This window comes from Heteronotia binoei, chromosome 21 (genome assembly GCF_032191835.1).
Source record: "Heteronotia binoei isolate CCM8104 ecotype False Entrance Well chromosome 21, APGP_CSIRO_Hbin_v1, whole genome shotgun sequence".
In the NCBI taxonomy this organism is placed as follows: domain Eukaryota; kingdom Metazoa; phylum Chordata; class Lepidosauria; order Squamata; family Gekkonidae; genus Heteronotia; species Heteronotia binoei.
The window spans coordinates 150,951,981-150,979,299 of NC_083243.1; the positions used below are offsets into that span (position 1 = coordinate 150,951,981).

General features: G+C 42.6%; 1 protein-coding gene across 1 annotated transcript in view; it reads right to left on the reverse strand.

The window, feature by feature from the left end:
* Window positions 1-27,319, reverse strand: part of ABCC8 (ATP binding cassette subfamily C member 8) — a 117,793-nt gene that overhangs the window by 59,625 nt on the left and 30,849 nt on the right. The window contains exons 10-17 of the mRNA XM_060261104.1: window positions 26,119-26,281; window positions 22,023-22,063; window positions 18,050-18,195; window positions 12,300-12,402; window positions 11,957-12,067; window positions 6,116-6,191; window positions 5,722-5,827; window positions 2,057-2,092 (exon numbers count right to left, since the gene is read on the reverse strand). Of these exons, the coding sequence (XP_060117087.1) occupies window positions 2,057-2,092; window positions 5,722-5,827; window positions 6,116-6,191; window positions 11,957-12,067; window positions 12,300-12,402; window positions 18,050-18,195; window positions 22,023-22,063; window positions 26,119-26,281 (782 nt within the window). The remainder of the gene's footprint in view (window positions 1-2,056; window positions 2,093-5,721; window positions 5,828-6,115; window positions 6,192-11,956; window positions 12,068-12,299; window positions 12,403-18,049; window positions 18,196-22,022; window positions 22,064-26,118; window positions 26,282-27,319) is intronic.

A 27,319-nucleotide genomic window follows, 5' to 3' on the forward strand; every position in this document is an offset into this window, starting at 1 on the left:
GTGCCTGTCTTCTGGTTCAGTTCTGGATCACTTTGACACACTTAGCCTGGGGGAAGTTGATGGAATTCTCTCTACTGTATGTCCAACAACTTGTGATCTGGACCCATGCCCCTCTTGGCTGATTAAATCTTGCCAGAGAGAGCTTACATGTCCTTTACGGGACATTGTAAATAGATCCCTCTCAGAGGGGCGATTTCCAACACCTCTGAAAGAGGCTATGGTCTGCCCTCTCTTGAAAAAGAGTACAGCAGACCCGGCCAAATTGGCAAATTACCGACCGGTCTCAAATTTACCATTTTTAGGTAGAATTATCGGGAGAGCAGTAGTGCTACAGTTGCAGGGTTTTCTGGATGACGCTTCCATCTTAGATCCTTACCAGTCCGGCTTCCGCCCAGGCCATGGGACGGAGACAGTGCTGGTCGCCTTGGTGGATGATCTCCAGCGGCATCTGGATCAAGGTGGCGTGGCAGTGCTGATGTTGTTAGACCTGTCGGCCACGTTCGACACGGTTGACCATCAGTTACTGACCCGTTGGCTTGCTGACGCAGGGATCAGGGGGTTGGTCTTATAGTGACTTTCCTCCTTCCTTGATGGATGGGGACAAAGGGTGGCAATTGGGGGAGAGCTGTCCCAGAGGCACTCGCTAGATTGTGGGGTGCTTCAGGGAGCAGTTCTCTCTCCAATGTTATTTAACACCTACATGCGCCCCATTGCCCAGATTGCCCAGAGGTATGGGCTGGGGTGTCATCAATATGCGGATGACACCCAGCTCTATTTACTAACGGCCGGCCGGCCTGACTGCGTCCCAAAAAACCTGGACCTGGTGCTGCAAGCTGTGGCAGGTTGGCTCAGACTGAGTGGGTTGAAGCTGAATCCAACGAAGACGGAGGTCCTTTGTTTGGGTGGTGGCGCTCTGGGAGGAGAAATTCCTCTCCCAGTTTTTGACGGTGTGTCACTGAAAGTGGCACACTAGGTCAAGAGCTTGGGGGTCCTACTGGAGCCTTCATTGTCAATGGAGGCTCAGATAGTGGCCACTGCCAAGTCCGCGTTTTTTCATCTTAGACGGGCGAGGCAGTTGGCCCCCTTCCTCGACCAGGACCCAGCAACAGTGATCCATGCAACAGTCACCTCAAGACTGGATTACTGTAATGCCCTCTACATGGGGCTGCCTTTGTGCCGAACCCAGAAGCTGCAGCTTGTGCAGAACGCAGCAGCTAGGCTATTGTTAAAGCTCCCAAAATGGGAGCACATACAGCCGGGGCTGCGCGGGCTGCACTGGCTGCCAGTTGCATACCGAGTTCGGTACAAAGTGCTGGTTATTACCTTTAAAGCCCTATATGGTTGAGGGCCTGCCTACCTGAGGGACCGTCTCTCCCCATACGAACCCCAGAGAGCACTGAGGTCAGTGGGAAAAAACCAGCTGAACATCCCTGGGCCGAGGGTGGCCAAATTGAAGAACACAAGGGAACGGGCCTTCTCTACTGCAGCTCCACACCTGTGGAATCAATTTCCGAATGAAGTGCGGGCCCTGAGGACTCTTGAGCAATTCTGCAAGGCCTGCAAGACTACTCTTTTTAAGATGGCCTTCGCTGAATGCTGAGTTAATGATAGATTCGCTGCTGTTGTATTCTGCCATCAATTTATTAAAAATCTGAAATTTAGCACCATAAATGTTAATTTAAAGTGGAATGTTGATTTAAATGATGGTTTTATAATGTAGTATTTATGGAATTATATGATTTTATTGTATTATATGCAATTAATATGTTGTGAGCCACCCTGAGCCTGCTTCGGCAGGGAGGGCAGGATATAAATAAAAAGTATTATTATTATTATTATCCCACGCAACTAATTGAAATGCTTTGGGCATCTAATGATACCACTGTTTCCAAAATTTTTCTACAAAAATTCTGAGAAAATCAGTTGAGAGATGGTTTTTTTTACAAAGATTTCACAAAACCAATCTCGCCCTTGTTTCTGCTCTATAAAAAAAAATGTGTGTGTGTATGAAAGAGAGAGAGAGAGAGAGAGAGAGAATAATCGCATTATACCATACCTTATATCTTCACCTGTCTCACTGTCAGGAATACTGCTGCATCACCAGTAAAAATTGGGAAAAGATTGTATATAAAAATAAGTATAAACAATTTTGCCCCATAGGATTAATAATTATATCTATTATGTATGATGATTACAAAACATTTCTCACAGAACTGCTTCAGTGTTCCTTCTTCAGAACAGAAGATGATATTGGATTTATAGCCCGCTGTTCACTCTGAATCTCAGAGTCTCAGAGCAGCTTACAATCTCCTTTATCATCCTCCCCCACAACAGACACCCTGTGAGGTGGGTGGGGCTGAGAGAGCTTTCACAGAAGTTGCCCTTTCAAGGACAGCTCTGCGAGAGCTATGGTTTAACCAAGGCCATTCCAGCAGCTGCAAGGACCTATCTCCATAGGGTATAACTGAGAAATGATCCATGGTTATCTGGGGCTCTAATGGGGGCAGGTGTTTTTTTGGAGGTAGAAGCACCAAATTTTCAGTATAGCATCTGGTGCCTTTCTGCAACCCCCCCATCCAAGTTTCAAAAAGATTAAACTGGGGGTCCAATTCTATGAGTCCCCAAAAAAGGTGCTGCCATCCTCCATTATTTCCAATGGAAGGAAGGCATTTAAAAGGAGCACAGTCCCTTTAAATGTTATGGCCAGAACTCTCTTCAGAGTTAAATCATGCTTACTTCAACCTTGCTCCTGGCTCCACCCTCAAAGTCCCCAGATATTTCCTGAGTTGGATCTGGCAACCCTATCTCTAGTTATGGTCTTATTTAACAACAAAAAATCCCTTTATTCAATTTTTGTGTAGGTGAGCTGCACCAGGGACAAATCTAAAATTGTGGAGTTGGATAATTTCTGGTAGTTTTGAAGCGCTAGTACAGGAAATAGCAAATGCAAATTCTGTGCTCATTAGATATGTCTTAAATATGGTGCTTGGTGTATTAAAAAAAACTATGTGGGATTCCACATAGCTGGCATCCCTTTCCATTCAAGTTCCTAGGGACTATAGGGATATTACTTCATGTTATATTTTCCTGGCTTTCTCCCTAGGTTTGGTCAACAGACAAGCTGTATGCTCAGTTGCTGGTGTGGGGGAGCCCAATTCAGATCAGTGGATGTAGACAGAATAGTTAAATCTCACTCCCAAACTATCTTCTCCAGCCTGAAACAGTCCCAGGGAGCCCAATTTGTGTATTGATGGACTATTTGTATACCACAAGTAACCCTTCCCAACAGAACCAATTGTGGTTCCTTGGGTTTTTTTCAGGTTGGGATGGGAGGCTTAAGACTCCTCTCCATGTTCATCATGGTGATAAATATGCACTGAATTCTAAGCACAAAGCTCCCACACTTTGTCAACCATACCCAGGCATGCACCCAGGAAAAGCACAGAATGTAGTCAGGCCTTGATTAGAATGCTGGCATGCCAGCACAACATACATTCAGTACGGATTTCTGGCTTGCAAATGCTGCATGTCCTTTTTTACTGCTTGGTGCCACATTTAATCTGGGCCTTAGCTCATCAACATAAGGAAATTGGTAAGGGGACCCATTTTCATCCAGTTCACAAGGCTGAAAATCTTATTTATTTCAGAGCAATCAATTTCTAAGAAAGAGATTTTCTATGAATGTATAGATAATCCTGATTGCTCTATTAGGCAATAATTCCTTAGATATAAAGTCCCCTGGACAAATAGTGCACTTATACAAATATGACAACAGTTAGTTTTGTTTTATAATGCCACATAAATACTTTCAACCTCACATAGAGTAACAACTATTCAAAACATGATATATATTTGACTGGTTGAAACATAAGGCACCAGTATTTTATTGGTGCAACTTAGAATAACCATTATTCAGTTTGTGCTAAATAATATAGTTTTGACCCTGAACTGGATAAGCCAGGCTAGCCCAGTCTCATCAGATCTTGGCAGCTAAGCTGGGTTGACCCTGGTTAGTACTTGAATGAGGAACCAAGGAAGTCCATGCTGTTCAGTTTCAACAGCACTTTTAACTGATGTAATTTTTTTAGAAAAAGCCCAGCAGGTACTGATTTGCATATTAGACCACACCCCTAACACCAAGCCAGCTGGAACTGTGTTCCGTTGCATTCCTGTTCAAAAAAGCTCTGTCTGGTTGGTCTGTCTGTCTATCTATCTTCATCATAATCTATCCACCCATCTCATACTGCTTTTTAATTTATTAATTCTAAGATTACTAAAATACAGAAAAAGCTAGACCCCATTTGAGCAGCTGTGAAAATCTATCACAGATGCATAAAATTTTGCAGCTTAGAAAGTTATAAGTCTGCTAATATGTCCTATTATCTATATTTTGGAGCAAAGGAAGAATTAAAGATTTCTAGGTTCAGAAAAGTAGTTACATTCAAAGGTCATGTGATATAGGGTGTCTACACTACCTGCACTACAAAGTATGGTAGAGTATCTATCAGAGTATGGTATCTTAAGAGATCTCCCTTGCAAAACTCTAAATGATAGAGCATTAAGGCGCACCAACATAAAGTGATAAAAAGTCAAATATGAGGAGTAACTAGAAAGCTCTCCAGGTGGAAAAATATCAGCAAACTGAGTAGACCAAACACGTCATGCTCTACAGATTGTACTGTTATAATTATACTTAAATAGATGTTTCTTAATCATTCTCATTGCTTCCTATCTGGTAACTGAATAAAGGGAACCCAAGAAAAGACTGAGGAGCTGTAGTCATTGCTTGACAAGTTTATCCCAATGGGAAACTTAAGAGTCCTCTCTGACTAAGCCAAGATAGCCCTCTTGGATGTCAAGTTGTTAGAGCGTATAATTTTAACTTTAGGGGAAAAGCCTTCAACCAAGTCTGAGCTTCAAGACACTGTTGTCCCAATTCAACTTGGAAGTCTACCCCCACTACAAATCACAAGTGCATAGAACAGAACAGAAAATCCAACAGTCTCCACATAGGTAAGTCTTTCATGGTTGCATCACATCAACTTTCTTTAAAATGGATATCTTCTGTTCCAGAAAATTTAATGTAGAGGAATTCAAAGTAGAAATTCCTCTACATTATATTTTCTGGAACAGAAGATATTACTTTGTGGTTGAGGTTGTTGCTTTTTCTTTCTACCTTATGCGTGTTTTCTCACTTAGTTAACCAATGAAAGCAGATATTTTATAACATGCATAATCAATATAACTGTGGATTATCTACAACACTGATTTAATTCTACAACATTTATCTATCACAGGACCAGATTAACAATTAGCCCAAGTAGATACTGGCCTATGGCCCCCAATGCCTTTAGGGCCCCCGCGCTGGCTTCCTCCCCCCAGTTTTCCCCCTGCTTGTAGCCCTCGCACAGCCAGCAACTGAGCCGCTCTTTGCCTGATTTGCCTGGTGAGGCTGCTGCTAGTGTTGTCACCAAATTTGCCTCTCTCTGCCTCTCCCCCACAGCTTTGTCAAAGGGGCTTTTGAGAAGGTGCCTGCAGGCTGCAGTGGGGGCAACAGGAAGCGGGGTGGGTGCACTGAGACAATTTGCAAGCCCCCCCCCCCACAATATTTTGACTGCCTAGGGGCCTCCACAGGGTTTAAGCCGGCACTGATCTATCACAGTAATTTAATTAACATACACTATTGTTTTAAAATTATACAGAAATGATAAATCCAATTACCTGTTCCAGATGACACACCCAGATACCTTCTGCATCTCCCCAAGTATCCCTAGCAGGAGGGAAGACTTACCACAGCCCACCTGCCCCACGATCATTGTTAACTGACCTGCAATTGTAGAAAGAGTATTGTTTTAAATTCTGCTACAGAAATTGTTCCCAGTTTGTGTTAAGTGAAGTAAGAACTTCATAAAGGAACCTGAGAGAGTAGATAGGAATATGAATCCCCAACTGCACTTAAAATAAATGGGAGAAGCTGTCCACATAGTTTTGATGTCTATACGAACACAGAGGCACATCTGATCCACAGTTAAGAGTATGTTTCTGTATGTGCACTCTCCTTGCTGGATCAGAGCTTTTTGTTTACGAGTATTTATTATAACATCTGGTTTACTACCTTGAGGAATTTGTATGTCAATGTTGGACAATGCTGGAGGTCCTTCAGGGGTCCAGGTGAAAAATCCATTTGTGACCTATGGCAAGAAAACCCACAAACTGTTAAATAATCCATGTTGCTGCAGAACTTCACATATTCTTCTTTTAAAATGTATAAGTGGGGTACAGGCAAGGGCTTATGAGGAACATCTCATTTTCCCTTGTATACCTTCCTTATTTCCTCTTTTGCTCCTCCTGGCAGCCCCCATACCCTCTCCCCTTTTCTTCTCACCCACCAGCAAATCTACCTTTATCTGCCTCCCATCTTTAGCTTTATTATTTATTTAGATTCATTTATTATTTTTCTTTATACCCCACCTTTGTGCCCAAGGGGGCCCACAGCAGCCTATAACATTCTCCTCGCTTCCATCTTATCCTCACAACAAACTTGTGAGGGAGGTTAGGCTGGGTGTTCACTGGTGTCACCCAGTGAATTTCTATGGTAGAGAGGAGCAGGACTAAAATTTGGGTCTCCCAGATCACTACACTGGCTTTTGTGTAATGGCTTGTGCTGAATGCTAATGAGCTGGCCTGCCAGTGTTTGCTGCCGTGGCTGCCCCAAAGAATCCTCCCTTAAAGGTCCAGACCTGGAAAGAGCCCTCCCCCTTCCTCCTGTCTTTTAGTGACAAAAATAAAGGCTTGAAGGCTGACAATACCTCGCAATGACCTGTGTAGAAGGAGATTCATTTCTTAAAAGTACAGATGCTGCTTTATTAATTGGAGAGGGAAATTAGCTCCCTTTTTTTAGATTTCAGATTTTTCTGTAAACCTTGGTTTCCTCTTAGATTTATAGAAAAATCTGTCTTGGCTGTTTGTGGCTCCCATCTCTAGATATAAATATCTGCAGATGGAGCCATACAGATAATTATATATATTGAGGGGTGGACTAATTTAGCCCCTCTTGGGCTGTGATCACACACACTAAATAATTCACTTTTAATCCACTTTCAATGCACTTTCCAACTGGGTTTTGCCAGTTCACACAGTAAAATCCAGCTGGAAACTGCATTGAAAGTGGATTAAAGTGCATTTATTGTGTGTGTGTGATTGCAGCCTATATTTCCTTTTTCTCCCCCTCCAAGTTAAATGTGCTGTAGCACTCCCATGCATTAATTTCTGTACTGCTTTCCAAGACTCTGGTAGAAACGTTGACTGTATTACGATGGGTTGTCTCTTTTTACTCTTAAAGCATGTAATGCTACAGTGAAAAGTATGCTTGTTAATTCTGTATTTTGCTTCCAAAGCTGTTGTAATATGCATACTTATCTGGGAATAAACATTCCAAATAAAGTGGGAGTTACTTACAATAGGACATATATAGGACTGAATTAGTACCACTGTCCTCTATGTTGCTGCATTTACATCACACTCTGATAATGAATTATTTTGTGTTACTCAAGTTACTAGTTATTCCAGCATTTGTTTCCCACTAAGCAGTCGCATGCCTCACAAAGAGCAAAAGTAGAGAAGTTATGCCTAAAATGATGGCAGCAGCAGTGCTTCTGCCACACTAACTGGCTCTGACACTACTTGCTTGCCATATATAAGCTTCCATGCTCAAACTGCTGTATTTTTTCCCCTTCAGGTGCCATCTTGCTATCTCTGTATTTTTGTCGCTTTTCATAATGGCCAAATGCAGCCTCTGTGTCCAAAATATAACCCTGCCTGCCTCCTTTGAACTGCAGAGTGTTCCCCATATAATGTGATTGCCTATGAAATTGAGACCTTTTTTCCTATATGCATGAAATTTGATAGGAGGATCTCTAGCATAAGGAACAGAAGTCAAATGTCCCATTGAAGTCACCAGGCTTACTTTCAAATAAATATAAGATTAGTTTAAAAATGCTTAAATTGTAAAACAATATATTCACTAAATATAAACTACGGAACTAACTGGTCCTATATTATTTCAACAAGTCCTGTTTTGATAAAGAATCTTTCAGAAGCAGCTGGGGAAAGGAATTTTAGACCTGCCACTGGGAACACTTCTTTGTGTGCTTTATGTGCCTTCATTATTCATGTACAATGAATAAAAAGACATTATCAAAATAGCATAACAGGATTAAAAGATGGAGGTTAGTAATTTAGAGTCACAAAGTTGCAGGAATAGTTGGCAATTCTAGTCATCTTCCTGGTTCAGTGAATTAAGCTAGAAAACACAAGGCTTTAACCTCCAGAAAAAGAGTTGTTAGGGCTGAAATCTTCCTGGAAACACAATCCGTTGCTTTATTAGCTCTTCTCACTAATCTCTGCTGTTTTAATGAAAATGTCCTCTGCAATCGCTTATTCTTACATTACATGTTCCAGGATTAAACTCTAGTATTGAAAACAAATGTTGGGGCTTTGCTGTTTACACCCCAGAGGCTGCTGTCACATCAGGGGAGGGGGCCATCCCAGAGGTGTGGTTAAATTCAATTGGCTCTGATTGCCCCAGCCTGGGAATTATTCCTAGAACCAGGACTTTTTTTGTAGCAGGAACTCATTTGCATATTAGGCCACACACCCCTGATGTAGCCAATCCTTCAATAGCTTACAGGGCTCTTAGTACAGGGCCTACTGTAAGCTCCAGCAGGATTGGTTACATCAGGGGTGTGTGGCCTAATATGCAAAGGAGTTCCTGCTACAAAAAAAAGGCCTGCCTAGAACGAATGGAAAATTACAACATCAAAACCTGCTGTGTAGCCCACAGGCACCCATGGAGTCCCAGAAAAATCTACTGGACCTTGCTGAACCCTGTGACAACGGCCAATAGGCAACATAAACCATTGTTCATGCATGAGCTGGATAGATGCCAAGAAGCACAGCTCATGGCTATATCAGCTGCCCCTGTGACCATGGATGGGACTCAGGTAATGTGTGCACCAATTGGGAGCACTACTCACCAACAGGACAAACAGCTGGGGGAAGCAGCTGCAGTGGACACTCAGGAGGGTGCACCCTGGTTCTGTCCTGTAGGCATGAAACAGCCACAGCAGCACGCTACCTGACTGCAGAGTGGACCAGCTGTCACAGCATGGCTTTTCCTACATGAAGTGTGGGAAGTTCAGTGCTCCATTTGACAGATCCCCCTCCCACACCCCTCCCCCCACAAGGAGACATGACCACATAGCCTCAGCACCAGGCAGGCTTTCCACAACTGCCCACTTATAGGTGATGCCCTGACCCATGAGTGCATACACACACAACTCCAAGCTGGGTCACAATAGTCATTCCACCACTTCAGACATCTCTATACAGGTAATGTGGGCCAGGATAGAGACTTACTCTGTCTGCATGCACCAGAAGGCATAGTAGTGAGTGGTACCAGAGCTGGCTCTTCTCAACTCTTCAGAGGGCTCATTCCATAGAGCCTGAGCCACAGCCCCTTGCTGGTGGAACCATTTACCAGAAGAGGTCAGGGCCCTGCGGGATATTGGACAATTCCGCAGGGCCTGTAAGACAGTCCTCTTCCAGTTGGCCTATAACTGACCGGCATCAAACCACCAAACTATCAAAATGTTGAAGGAAGTGTATAGATTGTATGCTGTTGGACTGATGCACTGTTTTAATGTTTTTAATGTTTAAATTTTCTAATTGTGTATATTCTTATTATATTTAAAATTTGGATCTCATGTTAGAATCCTTGTGTTGTAAGCCGCCCTGAGCACGCTTCGGTGGGGTAGGGCAGGATATAAATAAAATAAATAAATAAATAAATAAATGATGGAAAAGGCCTGGGCTCTGGGCAATGTCAGATGTGCTACCCTAAGTGGTTGGATAGCCAACAGATGGCTGCCTGATAACCACAGCTGGTGCACAGGGACATATGGGAGGAGCACCTTCTCTACCATGGTTCAGTTAGGCTGACAGTGGGCATTGCCAATATGTCACAGGAATGCAAGAACAGGGCCAGGCATTGTGGGAACCACTGGATCACAGAATGCAACTCTCTCCACTGTTGACAGGGTGGGTGTGGAGCAGCACCAGGGTGCCTCTGAGGCATGAGCCTCACCCCCCTAGAAAAAGCAGTATATGATGGGTCCTGGTTTGCAGGGGGTGCAGCATCAAGGCCCTGATTGGTGGCTGTTGCAACTTTGGTGCACCCCAAAGGGGCAGAAGGGGTGCCTGCCACTGCTTGCCCTTGCCAACTGTTCACTCTTGTTCACACACCACAGTTTACTCATTCACTGGAGAAGCCAGTGTTGGACAGCTGAATGCTTAGACCAGTGAGGAGGCTGAGCTAACTGCTGACCCAGGTTTCATGGATCTGGTGAAAAGGAAGTTTATGTTGTTGCAGGCCCCAGTTAACCCCTCTGCAAGGCTTTGAATGGACTGTGTCCCATCACCCTTATGGCAACAGTTGAACCAGGAGAAGATGGGCGTCAGCAATGGCACAGCAACCACCACTGCAGCAGCTGCAGGGGCAGATGAGGTAGAGCTGAAGTGGTTGTGGGCATATGGCATGGCTGTGATGTGTTACTTTCCACTGATACCCTAGACCCTTCACCCTGACTTTCTCCACTGGTATCATGGAGCACCTTCATGACTTCACCCCTTCAATATGGGTCATATAGGCTGAGTTAGTTGTCCTCCAGAATTTGGGAACTGGAAACTCCATGATGCAAGCAGTTGTCACCAATGTGACACAGCAGGCAGACTCCATGTCCTTGGATGAGGAATGCAGGAGATGAGGGAGGCTGCCCATGTTGTGCTATATCCTTGTCTGGCCCTGGATGGTGTGGCAGTGTGACCTCCAGTGAGGCTGGGAATTTTGAGCTGTTGCCAGGCCCACTGGCATTCGGCCCACACCCAGTGCAGTGCATCCCCCTCCCATTCATCTATGTGAGCAGACATCAAGAGGGAGCAGCTGGATGCCTGGCACAAGTGGAGGGATGCTGTGGCCTGGGACTTCCATCCTGTGGTTGATTGCTTGCTTTCATCCATGACAGCTATGCTGCTATGCCCCTGTGATGTGCAATAACACTGTTGCTGGGGCTGCTGGCATAGTTGTAGCCCTTGTGGCTATGCTGGGGATTTACCAGGTGCCTGGCCTCCATGGCTTCCCTTTAGGGAATGGACTGTTGTTATGGCAGCAAGCTGCTTTTGTCTCATTGATCCTCCTGACTGCATTGCCTGAAAACTAAGCTAAGGCTGGATACAGATGGGCAGCTTGGGACAGCAACCTCCCATCCCGGAAATAAGTCAACAGAGAAGAAAGAACTCCTAGAGCAGTCAGATGGCGTGTGCCCCACTGCCGGGAGAGAGACAGGCTGCATGCGCCAGGGAGGAGCAGTCAGACCACTCATGCACATGACAGACACTTCCCAGGCACTCCCCGGCCATTCAGATGGCCAGGAAAGGTGACAAAGAAGCACTTGGGGGAATTCTACCACTTTGTAAGTGGTAGCTTTTTGAAGTGGCAGGAAGACAGGTAAGGACAAGGTAAGGGCGGGAGCAGAGCAGGACCCAGATGTGAATGTTTGAATGCGTCTTTTTGGTCCAGATGTGGGGCATTCCTGAGGTGACTTAAACTCACAGTCTGGATTCAACCTAAGAGTCTGTGCTTCATTTAGCACTATCTTCTCAGAAAGGCTTGTCTCACAATATGATAACCATATTACTAAATAATTATAGCTTTTTATAAGATATAGTAAAATACAACAATATTTCAAAGCATCATTACTCCTTGGTCACCATTTTCTCTTGAGATGAAAATGGAAATTTTTCAATGAGTTAATATTTTTAAAGCACTTTCTCTGGAATTGTGGGCATAGAATTATATGTTTTCAGTAATATCATTATTAGAAAGAGTGACTATTATCACCTTTACACAATAATCATCTGCTTCTGTGTTGCTAACAGGTCTTCTTATAGGAGAGCTGTAACTCTTCCAGTCCTCTTTGGTGGGTCTTTTACGATTAACAACTTTGAGGGGCTGTGCAGGATCAGGAAGACAGAAATTCATAGTGAGTGGTGACAAGAGTGGGAAAGGGTCTTCTGCAAAAAGCAATAATGTTATAAATGGACATCAGTGTTAGCATTTTTTGCCAGTGCAGCCATTAATTACTAGGGAACTGTCAAAGTTATTGAAGTGATTCACAAGGGACTGAACAATGGGATGAAGACAGGTTACCCATTTTGGCATGCAATACCATAGAAGCACTTACAACAGCCTGATATTTGCTGATGCTGTTTTTGCATTTTGGTTCTAAACATTTGTCATGTTCCTCTATTTCTTCACTTGACAGAAATTCACTTAGCTTCTGAACACTGTGAAAAGAGCAAAATTGTAGTAAATAAATCACACCCAGTGCCAATTTAAAGAACAGCATTCATTGCATGAACACAAGACAGATTCTGTTGATCAGACTGCAGGCGGCTTATAGATTTCATTCTGTATGGTATGGTGCCAATAAAGCATTCAGTGCTGCATATTTCTGCAGTTCACACCACTTAAATCTTGAGTGGGTGGAACTTGTTTGAGCTTTATCCCTCAAAGAATGCAGGGAACATGATTTTGAATCCTGCCCTGGCCCACAAGAAATATTGGTCTGGATCAGCACTGGCTTTGGGGTGGTGGAGCATATAAAGCTGTTGGGTAAAGGGGAAACAATAAAAATTATTATTATAAATTCTTTACATTTGCAGAAGCCTTGGATCCAGATTATTTACAGAAATGCAAATTGGTTATCTAAAAGATATGTTTCTCTTTTAGGTAATCCTTTTAAAATTGCTAGCAGTCTTTTAAAAAGTTCTAGTAATCTTGATTTATGTACCCTATGGGCTATCAAACTAACAGAACCACACAGCGCTCCATTAAGGGAAAAAAAACTAGATAGAAAAATGTCAAGATTACTATGTACGCAGTTGAAAATACTATATAGTCAAAATATTTTTATATCATAATACTTTCACTGACACTGGCTTTATTCAATGAAAACTGAGAGCAGAAGAGAATTTGCAGAATGAGATTTTTGTAGCTCTCTGTTCCGTTTGTATGCCATCATATCCGCCCAAATGCTCCCTGGGCACCATGTGGTGATTTGCAGCAGTGAAGAAATTGGTACTGCATGGGGTGTGGGGGGAGGGATAACTCTTTATCTTCACAGTGTTTTACCTAAATGAATCATCCTCTCTCTTGATCTGTTATTTGTCTCAAAAGGGAAAGTATATATAGCAACTTTGAAAGTGGACAGAATTCATATTTAGAAAATGGCATTGGATAAAAGAGTCTCAACACAATTTGCCACCCTCTGCAGCTGTTATTTATAGAACATTTCTTCTGGTTGTGCTTTATAGTTGTAAGAGAAAACTAAAAGCTTGTCTCCCAAGAGCTTTTATTTTTATCCTTCATAAACTCAATGCAATTCCTGAACTTAATGCAATTCTTCAGGGCCTGCAAGGCAAAGATCTTCCACCAGGCTTTTGGTTGAGGACAGAAATGGGCTTTTCTATGGCTTTTCTCTCCCATCTTTTCTCTCTGTTTTGCCTTGTTATTCCAACAAGGCAGAAACACAGTCTGGAACTGGTTTAAGGTAAAGTCACACACCATCTGGGGATTGTTTTTAAGAATGTAATGAGTGATTTATTTATATGTTTTAAATAATGTCTATAATGTACTTTATTCTATTGTTGTTCATCACCCAGAGCCCTGTGAACTCAGAGATTGGCCAATCCATAAATCGAAATTATAAATTCAAACAAGCAAACAAACTGTTCATATTGGGTGATAACAAATGAGCAGTTTAGGCCAGTTGGGAGGTGTTTCAAATTGGGCTGGTTCAAAAAGAGCCATCCCAAAGCCTCCGCACCCTCCCCAGCAAAGTGCCTGCATCCCGTCTGCCAGGCAGCCGGGCGCCTCCAGATATGGAGGTGCCTCAGAAGCAGGACTGCTCTTTCTTCCCCCAACAAGTTAAGTGTTCAAGCGCTCATGCACTCAAATGCTTCCAACAGTTTTTAAGGGGGGGGGAAGGCAGAAGTGGCTTGGGGTGGCTTGGTGCTTTCACACAGTCAAGTCACCTCTCATCTGCCCTGCCGCTTCCAGACACCAACTGGGCAACTGGCTGTCAGCTTAGAAATTTGTTACCACTTTGGAAGTGGTAGTTTTTGAGCCGGCCTGCGGAGGCCAGAGGATGGGGTGAGTACAGGATGGGGACAGGCGGCAGATGTTTGTGTGTGGAAGGATTTTTTGGATCAATTTCAGAGCCGTCTCTGAGTCAGCCCAAAGTGCTGGTCTGTAATCACCCATTTATTAAACCAGGCTATCTGTGGGGTGCTTATTTGAATGGTTTCATATTAATCTTAAAATAAAACATGACACATTTGCTAATGAATTTATCTGGCTGTGACCTGTATACTTGAGCTTGAAATATTTTCAGAACTTTGAGAAATCTGGCCTACCTGTTTGGCCTTCTTTTGCTTTTATGTCAGTGATATAATCCAGTCATTTCTCAGAGAGATTGGCATAACTGAAAGGAACATGATAATCTTACTGAAACTAACAAGCTATGGGTCTGATCAGTGCCTGAATAGCGACCTGCAAGGAACCATAGGTATACTGTCTTGAGTTCCATTTTGGAAGAAAGGCAAATAAATAAATATGAGCTCTCATAAAGCAGAGGTCCTGCTCCAAATTTAGTATTGCCTCCCTACTCTATGGTATTCATTATTCACATTAGTCTGTCATAGTATGAGCAACATTGTGAAAATGGCTTCTATTTCATAAAACATTTTCAATTATATTAAGAAGTTTGTTTTCCCCAGACCTGCTTATTTTTTGCTCATGTTTCATATGATTGTACTGACTGTAACAACTATGTATGGGGTTTCTATGAGAGAAGGGCAGAGCTCTGAACAAGTCCCTTTTGCTATGGCATCATGAGGAATAAGAATTTGCTATTTATTTCCAGTGTCAAGTTCTACGTTAAAGGTAAAAGTAGTGCAAGCACCAAGTCGTTACCGACCCATGGGGTATGTCATAACATGACATTTTCTTGGAAGACTTTTTGCTGCAGGGTGGTTTGCCATTGCCTTCCCCAGTCATCCACACTTTACCCCCAGCAAGCTGGGTACTCATTTTACTGACCTCGGAAGGATAAAAGGCTGAGTCAATCTTGAGCCAGCTACCTGAACCCAGCTTCCACCGGGATTGAAATCAGGTTGTGAGCAGAGCTTGGACTGCAGTACTGCAGTTTACTGCTCTGCGCCATGGGGCCCATGTGCCAAGTTCTACCTTGGACTTAATTGGCACAGATCCTAGCCATGCACAGGCAGATTTAATAGGAAATTATACTCATAAGTGCTTATGTTCACTCGTACATACATTCTTGAGTGCTTCCCTATAATCAAATTCACACTATGACGAACAGTGTGTGGGGGAAGGATCTTTCCTTTTAACTTACTTACTAGCAACTTCCATATTACAGTGCCACTAATTAAAAAATATCTCTTGTAGATAAGAATTGGAAATTGCTGAAAAAATAATGAATCCAGAGCCACAAAATTGTTTTCTTTTCTGGAATGACTATGAATTTATTTCATAGTTTGAGTTTAATTTTTTTTTACAGCATCAGTGGGACCAGCTGCAAAAACAAAGATTCTCATCAAGATCCCAAACTATAATCTGTTTATTCATAGCACTGCCACTGATTATAATTAAGAAATCTTTGGAGTTTTGTATTGCAAACAGGATTACAAGGGTGGATGTAATCTTATGTCTATCTCTCTGCCTGCCTGTCTATCTATTAAAATGTTTTGATTTTTATGATTTGATAAAAATATATACATGTATATTTCTGGCTTGTAGTAGTATATCTGTTGTTGCAAAAAAGGTAGCATAATGAACCACTTTTTGTAAAGCTGTAAGTTATTCTGCTGCTTCTAATTGTTGGAAATTAACTGCTACCACTTGTTGGAAATTTTGTGAGGGAAATCATTTAAACTTTTCCAGATAGTTCAATGGACCGCTGGATCACAAAAGAGCTGAGAGATCTTTAATAATGAAAAATATATTTTATTTCTAAAGGGGTACGGGCATTGGGATGAAAATAATAACACTATAGACTACATCCTCTAAGCTGTTAGTCAGTTCACTCCAGATCCTAGCACAGAACTGCCAACTGCTCTTCTTTAACCGTCGTTTTTCAAGCCTCTGCGTAACATTCCATCAGCTCTAGTCTGATTGACAAGTAAACATATTTAACACTATAATGACTGAATTTTAGACATTGCCTAGACGTACAATATAAATATTCAAAATTCCAACACTAATTAGGATTTATTTTATGGCTACTTTAGGATGAGGAAATTTCATGTCATTATTTATCAGGTGTTAAAACTGTTTTCAATTTTCAAATAGAACTGTTCTTATTGATACCTGAATAAGAGTGAAATTGTATATCATAACCAAATAGTATGAAACTAGTGTATCAGTTAGGGGTATGCATACAAATATTTCCCAGCTGAAACAGGGCCCAATCTGTGACTGGTTATTACTGTTCTGAAACTAAACAGGGAATTGGGGGCACTGTTCTGGATCAGAAATATCCAAGTGCGTACTTCTAGAATTGAACAAATGACCCTGCAAATTGCATACTGAGAATTTATGGTACTACACAAATTTACTCAGAAATAAATCTCATTGTATTAAGTAATGTTTACTCCAAAGCAGGGCTGACCCTAGGTTGTGTGGCGTCCTAGGCAAACTCACTGTCTGCTGCTCTGCACCCCTGGAGGCCCTAGGCACACACTCACAGGTGCACGTGCACACCCCAGGCTGAGCCAGCACTCCCTCCCTTCTATGGTGCTCAGCTCCGCCACCTGCCCCCCTTCCCCCCGGCATGCTCAGAGGAGCACCGCTAGAATTGGCCTGACGCAGCCCAGGCATTTCAGCATTCTCACTTAAGAGAGTTCTGGAGGAGGCTTTGCTCCCCCTCCTTTTGAGCCTTTGTCCTTTGCTTGGATTAGATCTGACTTCAGGGCACTTCTTGTTTTGGGTGGATCTTATTGACTGGGGCCTGGAGAATATTCTGGGAGGTGACTGAATAAAGCCTGCCCCTACCTTCTGCCTCTGGTATTCCAAGAAGGTCTCCCATAAAAGTACTTGCCAGAGTAAACTCTGCTTAGCTTCCAAGATCTGATGAGATCAGGCTTGCCTGGGCTATCCAGGTCAGGGCATTTATCTGACATTCTTGAATTTGGGGGGCTTCTGTCTGAATACATTACTTTAGCTCTAATTGGATGCAGCTACCAGAGTAATTGTTTTGCAAAACTTGCCTTGTAAGCATCCTACCTTGCAAGTATGACTTTCTTGATTTTTAGTTGCAGGAGGGTCTGAGACTTTGTCCCTTGGTCTCTGGCTGCCTGGATAGTGGAAGGGGACTGGTGGCAGCTCTACCCTGGTATGTGAGGGCTCACACTTTTTGTCTTGCTTGACCTGCCCACTTCCAAAGGAACCTGGGTTGGGGGCCCTTGCCACTCTGTTCTATCGCAGAGCACATGCAGAGGTAGTATGGAAACTCTGCAGATGAAATTCTAACACTGTACACAGAACTGTTGTAAAACTACATCATGGCCCAGAACACTGAGGAGGATATAGCAGGCTTAAAAGAAACTACCCTTCCCCAATAAGAAATGGGAACACATAACTTTTGTCATAGGGTTTGGTATCCTCATGGTGGATTTCCCATCACCTCCAAGCATATAGTGCTGTACAACTTCTTGCACAAGTTGGAACCTTTATGGTCCCTGTCAGTTGTGGCTGCCAGTGGGAGCTAGGAGGTTCACTATATGATAGCCTTTATTCAAAGAGTAGTACAAGAGCAGAGATGTCAATCCCTATGGTCATAATAATGTCTATACCACCTTAACTATTGCACATCTAAAGCTCTTGACTTCTGCTTCACCAAAGAAATCTTACCTCACAAGAGCTTTGACTGTGGATCTAACCACACTGGAGAGCAAGAACAGAGGTGTGACAAGGATGTGGAAGAGGGAAAGTGAAGCAAAGGCCACTGAAGGAGAAAAGTCAGCATTCTCAAACAGGTGGGCATGGACTACAAATGTCTTGTGGGGAAAAAAGAAAAAACACATTTCCTCTAGTCTTCATTTTTAAGAGTAAATGCAGTTAAAATATTTTCTTATTATTATCATAAATATCATCATTACTATTAACAACAACAATAATAATGTACAAAATTTATACCCTGACTTGGGGCCCTTATCAAGGCCACCAAGGCTAGTAAGAAATTAAAAACATGCATCTGAAAACACAAAAGCTTAAATGCAACTAAGTACCAAAAAGCTCCTTTAGCAATCATTGAACATGCAACAATTATGTAAGAGTGTTTTCACATTTGTATATAAGGAGAAAACATATGGTGAATTGACAGCACTGGTCTGAAATTTGGAGTACTATAGACATGGGTCGTTTTGTACAAAAATAGTTGGTGGAGCTCATTAGCATAATTAATTAACATATCCCCCCCCTCAGCCAAAAGCAACCCAATGTAAGAAAGGAGAGCGCTGGGCAAGTGAGGCCTGCTTGGGCTGCCTAGAGATCTATGTGTGGGTCAAAAGGCCAGAAAAGCCACCTGCCACCCAAAATCACATAAGAAGTGGAGAAAGGGTGGTGTGGGCTTCTCCAGGGGTTAATGAGGGCTGCTGGGGGAATGGCAAAGCCCCTGGTGGCTGGCTGGCTGCCCACTCTCCTAATCCAGGGATTGTTATGCAGCTGCACCTACTATTCAATAGACAACGTAGGTGGGAAGGAAGAGGGGGAACCATAAGAAAGGTTTAGGAGCTGTGCTCCTGTGAGCTCCTGCTGAATCTGAGGCCTGACTATAGAGATTCCATCACAGAAGTATATCTGAACAGGGAATAGAGAGTATATCAAAAGGTATTTACCACAATGCTGCAAAGATTGGGGGTGTGCATTCAGATCTACCCAGATAAAAATATAGCAAAAATATACCCTCAAAATACCTTATTGGAATTATTTGGGGGTATATTTCAGAATCCCAAAGGTACCTGGGTTTTTTTTTTTCAGGAAAACAAAACAAAAAAATCCCTGAAGAAGTCCCAAATATATTCAGGAATTACCGGGCATATCCAAAAAAGCAGCAGAGAAGCTGTTTGTTAAGCTTCTACTGCAGCCCCTTTAAAGTTGATGGGACTACAGAAGACAGCCCAAGGATCAGCTGTACATGTGAGAAGCAGAATGGTTTAAACCAGGCTGCACAAGAAGACACTGCAGGATCAGCTGTGCCAGCAGGGAGTAGGGTACACCTTGTATGCACAGCTTCAGGCTGGCTTCTTGTGCAGTCTGGTTTAAACCAGGCTGCATGAAAAAGCCAGCCCCATGATCAGCTGTGCTGGCAGAAAGCAAACTGTTCTCTGCTGGTTCAGCTTCAGGCTGGCTTTTTTTTTCCTGGTCCCACCCCCCTTGGGCCTATTGGACCCCCCCCCCCCCCAAAAAAAATTGGGATTTCTGAAAAATCTCAGATCCGAATATTGTACCAGTATTGGGATCAAAAATGTTTTGGGAATGGCAACATTTTTTTGTGCCCAATAGACCCAAACCGAAAAATACTAGTAAAAAAAATTGCACACGCCTAGCAAAGACTGTTTGCGTACAGAAACAAATCCCCTTGTTAGGTAAAGTTCTGCATACACCAAAAGTGTTGTGCAAGGTTGTTTACTTAAATGTGTTAGATGAATTACGATTTCTAGTCTTAAGTATAATGTAGAAAGGAATCAATCATATGTAAGCGATGTAATTACAAAGGACCTTGTTGAGAGCCAGTTTGGTGTAGTGGTTAAGTGCATGGACTCGTTTATCTGGGAGTACTGGGTTTGATTCACCACTCCTCTACTTGCACCTGATGGAATGGCCTTGGGTTAGCTATAGCTCTGGCAGAGGTTGTCCTTGAAAAGGCAGCTGCTGTGAGAGCCCTCTCAGCCCCACCCACCTCACAGGGTGTCTGTTGTGGGGGGAGAAGATATAGGAGATTATAAGCCACTCTGAGTCTCTGATTCAGAGAGAAGGGCGGGGTATAAATCTGCAATTCTTCTTCTTCTACATGGAGATGACTTTCTAGACTAGAGCTTTTAAGACAATATATGGTGATTGGCCTCATTTTGCTCAGACATCATACTGTCAGTTTATATAACAAGGTGTTAGAATTTTATCGTTTAATGTGCAACTAGATAATACCAAAAAGGGACTATGGAACCTGGTCCATTTGTCTTCCATGGGACACTGCTTGGACAGCAGTGACTCATGGGGTGCAGTCAGATGTACCATTAAAAGTGGGTGTGTAGCGCTCGAATTTGAACCGCTGAATATTGATTCGATGCAGGGCCATTCAGACGAGCATCCAAGAATGCGACTCATTCTGTTGTTGAGCGATCAGACATCCAATACTATCACGCTCTTTTCTTGGAGCATGTGTGATCAGATGGTGATTTCTGGGAGGGAGGGGGGTCCATTGAACATGTGCCCAACTGTTTGGAGGTGGGAAATCAAACATTGCTTCAGAGGTGCGGGGGAAGGGGGGGAAGTTTCCGGAATTAATGTTGCCGATTCAAACCAAGGAACTGCCAGGAATTACTTTCCTAGAAACTGGCAGTGACAATGATATCTGGAAATCCTCCACATTGAAAAAAAAAAAAAGATTTTTTCCCCTGTTCTGAATAGTGGGATAACGTTTCCCCCCCACCTCCGTCACCTCAGATTCCCGGATGATCTGGCAATGCGCATGTCTTCTGGGGCTTAAAAAAAAAAAAAGGTGGGAGAGGCGGTAAACATTCCAAGGGGCAGTATCGCGCGTAAGCTGTCCAAACAGAAAAAAGCCGATCTTGTGCTGCTTTTTTGAAAAAGGGCTGGACTTTCTGCACTGTCAAATTAATGTGGCATTGAGGTGCAGCATGCTGGGATGACCCTGGATGACGCTTGACTGCCAGATGTGGATGTCTGAACGAACACATTTAATCTGTCAGCGAGACGGAGCTGTGTCACCACTAATGGTACGTCTGAACACACCCATGCTGTTAATTATTTCATGGAACCTATGTCTAGCTATGTCTGTATTTAAGATCAGGACAGTAATACATTAAACAGAAAGTACATGTTTACAAAGTAATATAAATTTGAAACATACACATAAAATTAAGATCCAGCATTACAGAGCTTTCTTGGTTGCAACTTAACCTTCTATACTATTGATTAGTCTGTTCAAAAATTATTAAATATGATTTTGTCAATTTTCAGATGTCTACATATATGTTTAGAGCAGTAGTCTATGAAGTTAGTTTGGATATTTTCCTTGTATCATATCATAATTTAAAATTAATAACTTGCAACTGTTACTGGAGGAAAATTGCTGCTGTAGCTGACAAAGACTGTTAAAACACTTGGCTTTGTTTCTCTAGCTAAAGGTTAAATAATTATATCCAGGGTTTTTTTCTGGGGGAATGTACCAGAATGGAGTTGCAGAACTTCTTTGTGAAAACAAAATTCTTTTAAAAGTCTAAAAATTTATGAGAGGCACCAGGCGAGCATGACAGTCTTTGATCCAACAAAGTCTGTTAAAGCATGGTTGCTTCAAGATCACCATTCAGTATTAGGCACCAAAAACAAGACCCCAAAAAAGAACTGCTTTAGCCTGATTGTTGGTCAGCACAGTGTCTGATCACAATCAGTTGGTGATAAGTCTAAAGTTTGGAAACTGCTTTAAAATAAAGGTAAGTCTGTAGCACATGAAAATAACATTGTTTCAAAGAATCCCCTGTGTTTCTCCTTCATTTCCCTCTTGAGAGTTCCAGCACCTCTTTTTCCAGAAAAAAAGCCCTGATTATATCAACATTTTTCTAAAGAAAATGAATATACTTACTATAAGAACAGCTGCAATAGGTATTGCTGCATTCATGAAAACTATCAAGAAAAATATATATTTTCTCATTATTCAAACAAACTTCATACATGTTATTTTTAAATATTTTTTGTACGTGTTTCTAGGCTATTTCCTTTTTCAATCAGGCACATTACTTGTTCTGATATTACTCTATGTCAGTACTTAATGAAAAAGTAGCAATTTCCTGGAAGCAATGACCTTCTCTGCACCCTGAGTCTATTGGATCTCCCACTGTTTCTAAACACTAATTTAATAACCACAGATGGTTGGGAATAGGATTTTTTTTTGCCTTGAATCCACTTCTAAATTGGACATTAATTAAATTATCCACTTTAACATGACCAATTATCCTTTAATAAACATTTCCAAAATTCCTACAAATTTGAACAAGCCAACAACCATGACAAGTTGGTCAATTTATCTCAAGAGTTGGAAGTTATTTAGGTACAGTTCTTGCATTTGATTTACTATTTGTTTCACCCTGGTGTCATGTTATAGCAGATAAATATAACAGGAACATATAAAAATCTACTAAAATTAGCAACAGGTGGCAGAGTTGCAATCCTAAATCTGGTGAATACTATGACATTTATTTCTTAATAAACACACTGCCTTGAGATTTAAATTTACACATACTAATACTTTAGAAATTGGCAGCCCTCCAAAAAAGGGTAGGCAGAAAGAAAGAGCAAATGAAACGGCAGTCTCCCACCTGGAGCAGAGGGTATGCCATTGAGTTGACTTCAAATTATATGTAGGGTGCATGTACACACCATTGCCTGCCAACCAAGCCTCAATCATGAGAAGCAAAATGGCAGCCAGACAAACCATTTCTGAACTTCTCTTGCCAAAACCTTATGGGGTTACCATAAGTTGGTGCAGCGCTGTAGCCAGCAGGGGGCACAGGGGCAGTGCCCCCTATAGAATCTGCAGCACCCCCACCCAATCTTCACTAATCTTCCCTTTCACTGACTTGACAACAAAACAAACAAAAACTGTATACTTTTGCTCTGTGTAATCAAAATATTGGCTGTGATGAGATGTGCTTTTTGATCTGGTGTTGCTGCTGTTCCCTTCTGGATCAAAAATGCATGGCCAGGCAGCAACATCTTTCCCAAGTCATTGGCACTCCATTCTTACCTGACGTTATTTGGCAGAGTTATCTTACCTTGCCTCTTTGGACGTCCGATCAATTCATCACACTCTCAAGCCATCAAGGTGGTCTGAACATTTCTTTCTGGTCTGGGACTTTTTTTTTTAAGGCAGTTAATGAGGTGCACATTACTGTATATTCTCTCTCTCTCTCTGGAGCTTCTCAAAACTGTGTTTTCTTTTTTAAAAAAACTCCCAAACAAAGACGCCTGTATACTTTTTTCTGTGCTTTCCGGTCATAGGATGGGAAAGGGGTTAATTGAAGAGTTTTTTTTCCAGGGGGTGGGGGCAGTCTGAGAACAATACCCATAACTCCAGCTTTGCTCCAAGCTTTTAAATAAAAACACCAGCAGCACACAGGATGAGGCTTCTCTTCCTCCAGCTTTGAAACAGTGAATTTATCAAAAACACAGTTTCAAAAACACTTCCTTCACACTGAAATACACATCCCAGCAGCCTTCTCCAGCAATCCCTTTGACCAAGAGCTGCCACCATTCTGCCAGGAGTTTGAAGTGCTGCTTCCCATAAGTGCTTATGCACATGATCAAAAAACAGATCATTAATAAAAAACCTGCTTGACCACCCCACTATGTGGCTTTCACATCTAATCAATCAACTATGGGGTGAAAGTGCACTGAAGTAGGTTAAGGGGAGAGGTCTGATCATAACTCTGTTACAAAAAAAAAACCCTGGATCAATTAACAGCAGGGTCATATTGGATCAAACTGCACATATTTTCAACTAATGAATCTATTTGATGATTTTGATTTACTTTTACTGCTGTATTTCTACCAATTCATAGAAACACAGAGTTGGAAGGGGTAAAACAATTCCACACCATCCTCTATATGACAGCCCTTCAAGTACTTGAAGATGGTGATCATATCACCTCTCAGCCGCCTCCTCTCCAGGCTAAACATCCCCAGCTGCTTCAGCCTTTCCTCATAGGACTTGGTCTCCAGACCCCTCACCATCTTCCTCACCCTCCTCTGGACCCGTTCCAGCTTGTCTATATCCTTCTTAAAATGTGGTGCCCAAAACTGAACACAATACTCCAGGTGACGTCTTACCAGAGCAGAGTAAAGCGATACTATCACATCACGTGATCTGGACACTATACCTCTGTTGAAACAGCCCAAAATTGCATTTGCCTTTTTAGCCACCACATCACACTGTTAACCCATGTCCAGCGTATGATCCACTAAGACCCCTAGATCCTTTCCTTTCAGCTTGTCTATATCCTTCTTAAAATGTGGTGCCCAAAACTGAACACAATACTCCAGGTGAGGGATGGTGACTCAGTGGTAGAGCATCTGCTTGGTAAGCAGAAGGTCCCAGGTTCAATCCCCGGCATCTCCAACTAAAAAGGGTCAAGGCAAATAGGAGTGAAAAACCTCAGCTTGAGACCCTGGAGAGCCGCTGCCAGTCTGAGTAGACAATACTGACTTTGATGGACCGAGGGTCTGATTCAGTATAAGGCATGTTCATATGTGAGGTCTTACCAGAGCAGAGTAAAGCGATATCATCACATCACGTGATCTGGACACTATACTTCTGTTGATACAGCCCAAAATTGCATTTGCCTTTTTAGCCACAACATCACACTGTTGACTCATGTGCAGCATATGATCCACTAAGACCCCTAGATCTTTTTCGCACATACTACTGCTAAGACAAGTCTCTTCCATCCTATAACTATGAATGGGAGTTTTCCTACTGAATTGCATAACTTTACATTTCTCCCTGTTAAAATTCATTTTATTGGTTTTAGCCCAGTTTTCCAGCCTGTCAAGGTCATCCTCTATCCTCTTTCTGTCTTCTACTGTATTTGCAACCCCTCCCAATTTAGTATTATCAGCAAATTTAATAAGCATTCCCTCTATTCCTTCATCCAAATCGTTTATAAAGATGTTGAACAAAACAGGTTCCAGGACAGATCCTTGAGGCACTCCACTTGTCACTCCTCTCCAAGAGGATGAAGAACCATTCACAAGCACACTTTGGGTGCGATCTGTCAACCAGTTACAGACCCACCTAACGGTAACAGGATCCAAACCACATTTTACCAACTTGTCAACAAGGATAGTATGTGGAACCTTATCAAAAGCCTTACTGAAATCAAGATAAACAACGTTGTAGCAGAACATGCCTGCTCTGGACTGCAAGCCCCATTTTCACTCCGCCCTCCTGAGTTTTTCTGAAGAGGCTTTTCTTTCTCTTTGTCCGGTAACCACCACCTGATCTTTGTACCGAACTGCCCACTGGGAGGGTCAGAACTTCCAGCTTCCCTTCCAAGTTCTGAGGCCTTGCCTCTGTGTCTCCCACTGCCCAGCCCATGGCCACCATGGGGGCAGTTTATTGCTTTGTGTGCCCCTGAAGGAATAGCCACTTCCCAACTGCCTGCCTGTCCCCCATGCCTGATCTCTGCCCAGAGAAAAAACCTTTTAAAATACACAGTGGAGGCTTTACTCATCTCAATCCTCTTAGGAGAAAATGCATTTCTCTACATCCATGATTCTTTATTGTTTCACTAGGTTTATTGTTGTTCCTGCAAGCACATTACTGTTTTATTTTAACTCTAAATGGTAGCTGGGATTCCACTGAAAGCCAACCTAAATTTGTGTGATTTGTACTTGATCTCTCATTTCTACAGCTCATCTTTTATGGTGACATACATTTAAGAGAAGAGCCCCGTCTTTTTACATTTAAGGGGGGGGGACTTCTTTGACTTTCACAAACATTGTATATTTTCGTGATTCAAATGGTAATTTTGGGAGTGAATCTCTAAATATGTGTTACCTGTACCAACTAAGAATGGGCAAGTTCATTTATACTTGTACTGACACACAAGCTGATAAAGAAAAGCAACAGCAGCTTGGAAGGATGTAAAAGTCTGCATAGGCTGGCATTTAAAAGTACTTACTTGATATGGAGGTATACAGAGCAAATGCCTTGAGGCTAGTCATCTCCTTTTGCCGGGTTTCTTCTACTCTGCTGTGAAAGATATTTTCCCAAGCATAGAGCTTAAGGAGTTTTATCCCACGAAGCATTTCATTTGTTTTCTTCAACCTTTCATTGGAATATTCCTACACAATTGATACAAGAAATTAAACGGATTATTGTGTGTTTTATCCAAAAATATACACAAATTAAAACTGACTACAGGTATTCCAGCTGCTGTAGATAACATAGAATACAAGTGGAAACACTTTCTTGCAGGAATACTATCCCATTTCCCCTATCTTTGCTCCCCCCCTCTCCCCCTGCTTCTGTCACACTCTTTCTTCCTTCTGTCACTCCTTTTCATACTCTGTCTCTCCTCCATGTCTTTCACTTCCTTTCTCTTTTTGTCCCCCATCACTCTTTTTCTGCCTCCCCTTGTCATCATTTTCTTGCTATTTCTCCTGCACTCCATCATTCTTTCTCTCCCTTTATGCCCCCCATCACTCTCCCAGCCATAGGCTCTCTCCCCCACCCCCACAGTAGCAGTAGCAGTGGCAGCCCTCTGGAAACCACAACATATATTCCAACTACAGAGATCAGATCCCCCCTGGGGTTGCCAGCTCCAGATTGAGAGCCTTGGGAGAGTGAGATTTGAGGACAGAAGTGAGGACAGCAGAAGTGAGTGAGATTTGAGGACAGCAGGGTACAATGCCATAGAGTCTACACTCCAAAGCAGGTATTTTCTCCATGGGAAGTGATCTCTGTCAACTGGAGAGCAATTGCCAGTCTGGGTGATCTCCAGTCACTACTTGGAGGTTGGCAGCCAAGATTGCTGGAGGCAATGGCCACCTTGGAGGATGGAATCTATGGCATTATACACATCTGAGGTCTGTCCCCTCATAAAAATTCACCATCCCCAGGCTCCACCCCCCCCCCAAGCTCTAGGAATTTCCCAACCTGGAATTGATAACCCCATGCCTTTCCCACCCAACAACCAACCTATCTTTATCTGTCCCCCTGTCTTAAGTTTTTGCTCTCCCTCTCTCCTGGCCAGGGCCAGCCCTAAATGATCTGCCACCCTAAGCAGCACTCCCATGGTTCTGCTCCCAAGCCCAGTCAGCAAGCTGGGCTCTGGGGCAGCTGCTGTGGCAGTGCAGCTCTTCCCCCCACCCAGCCCAGCC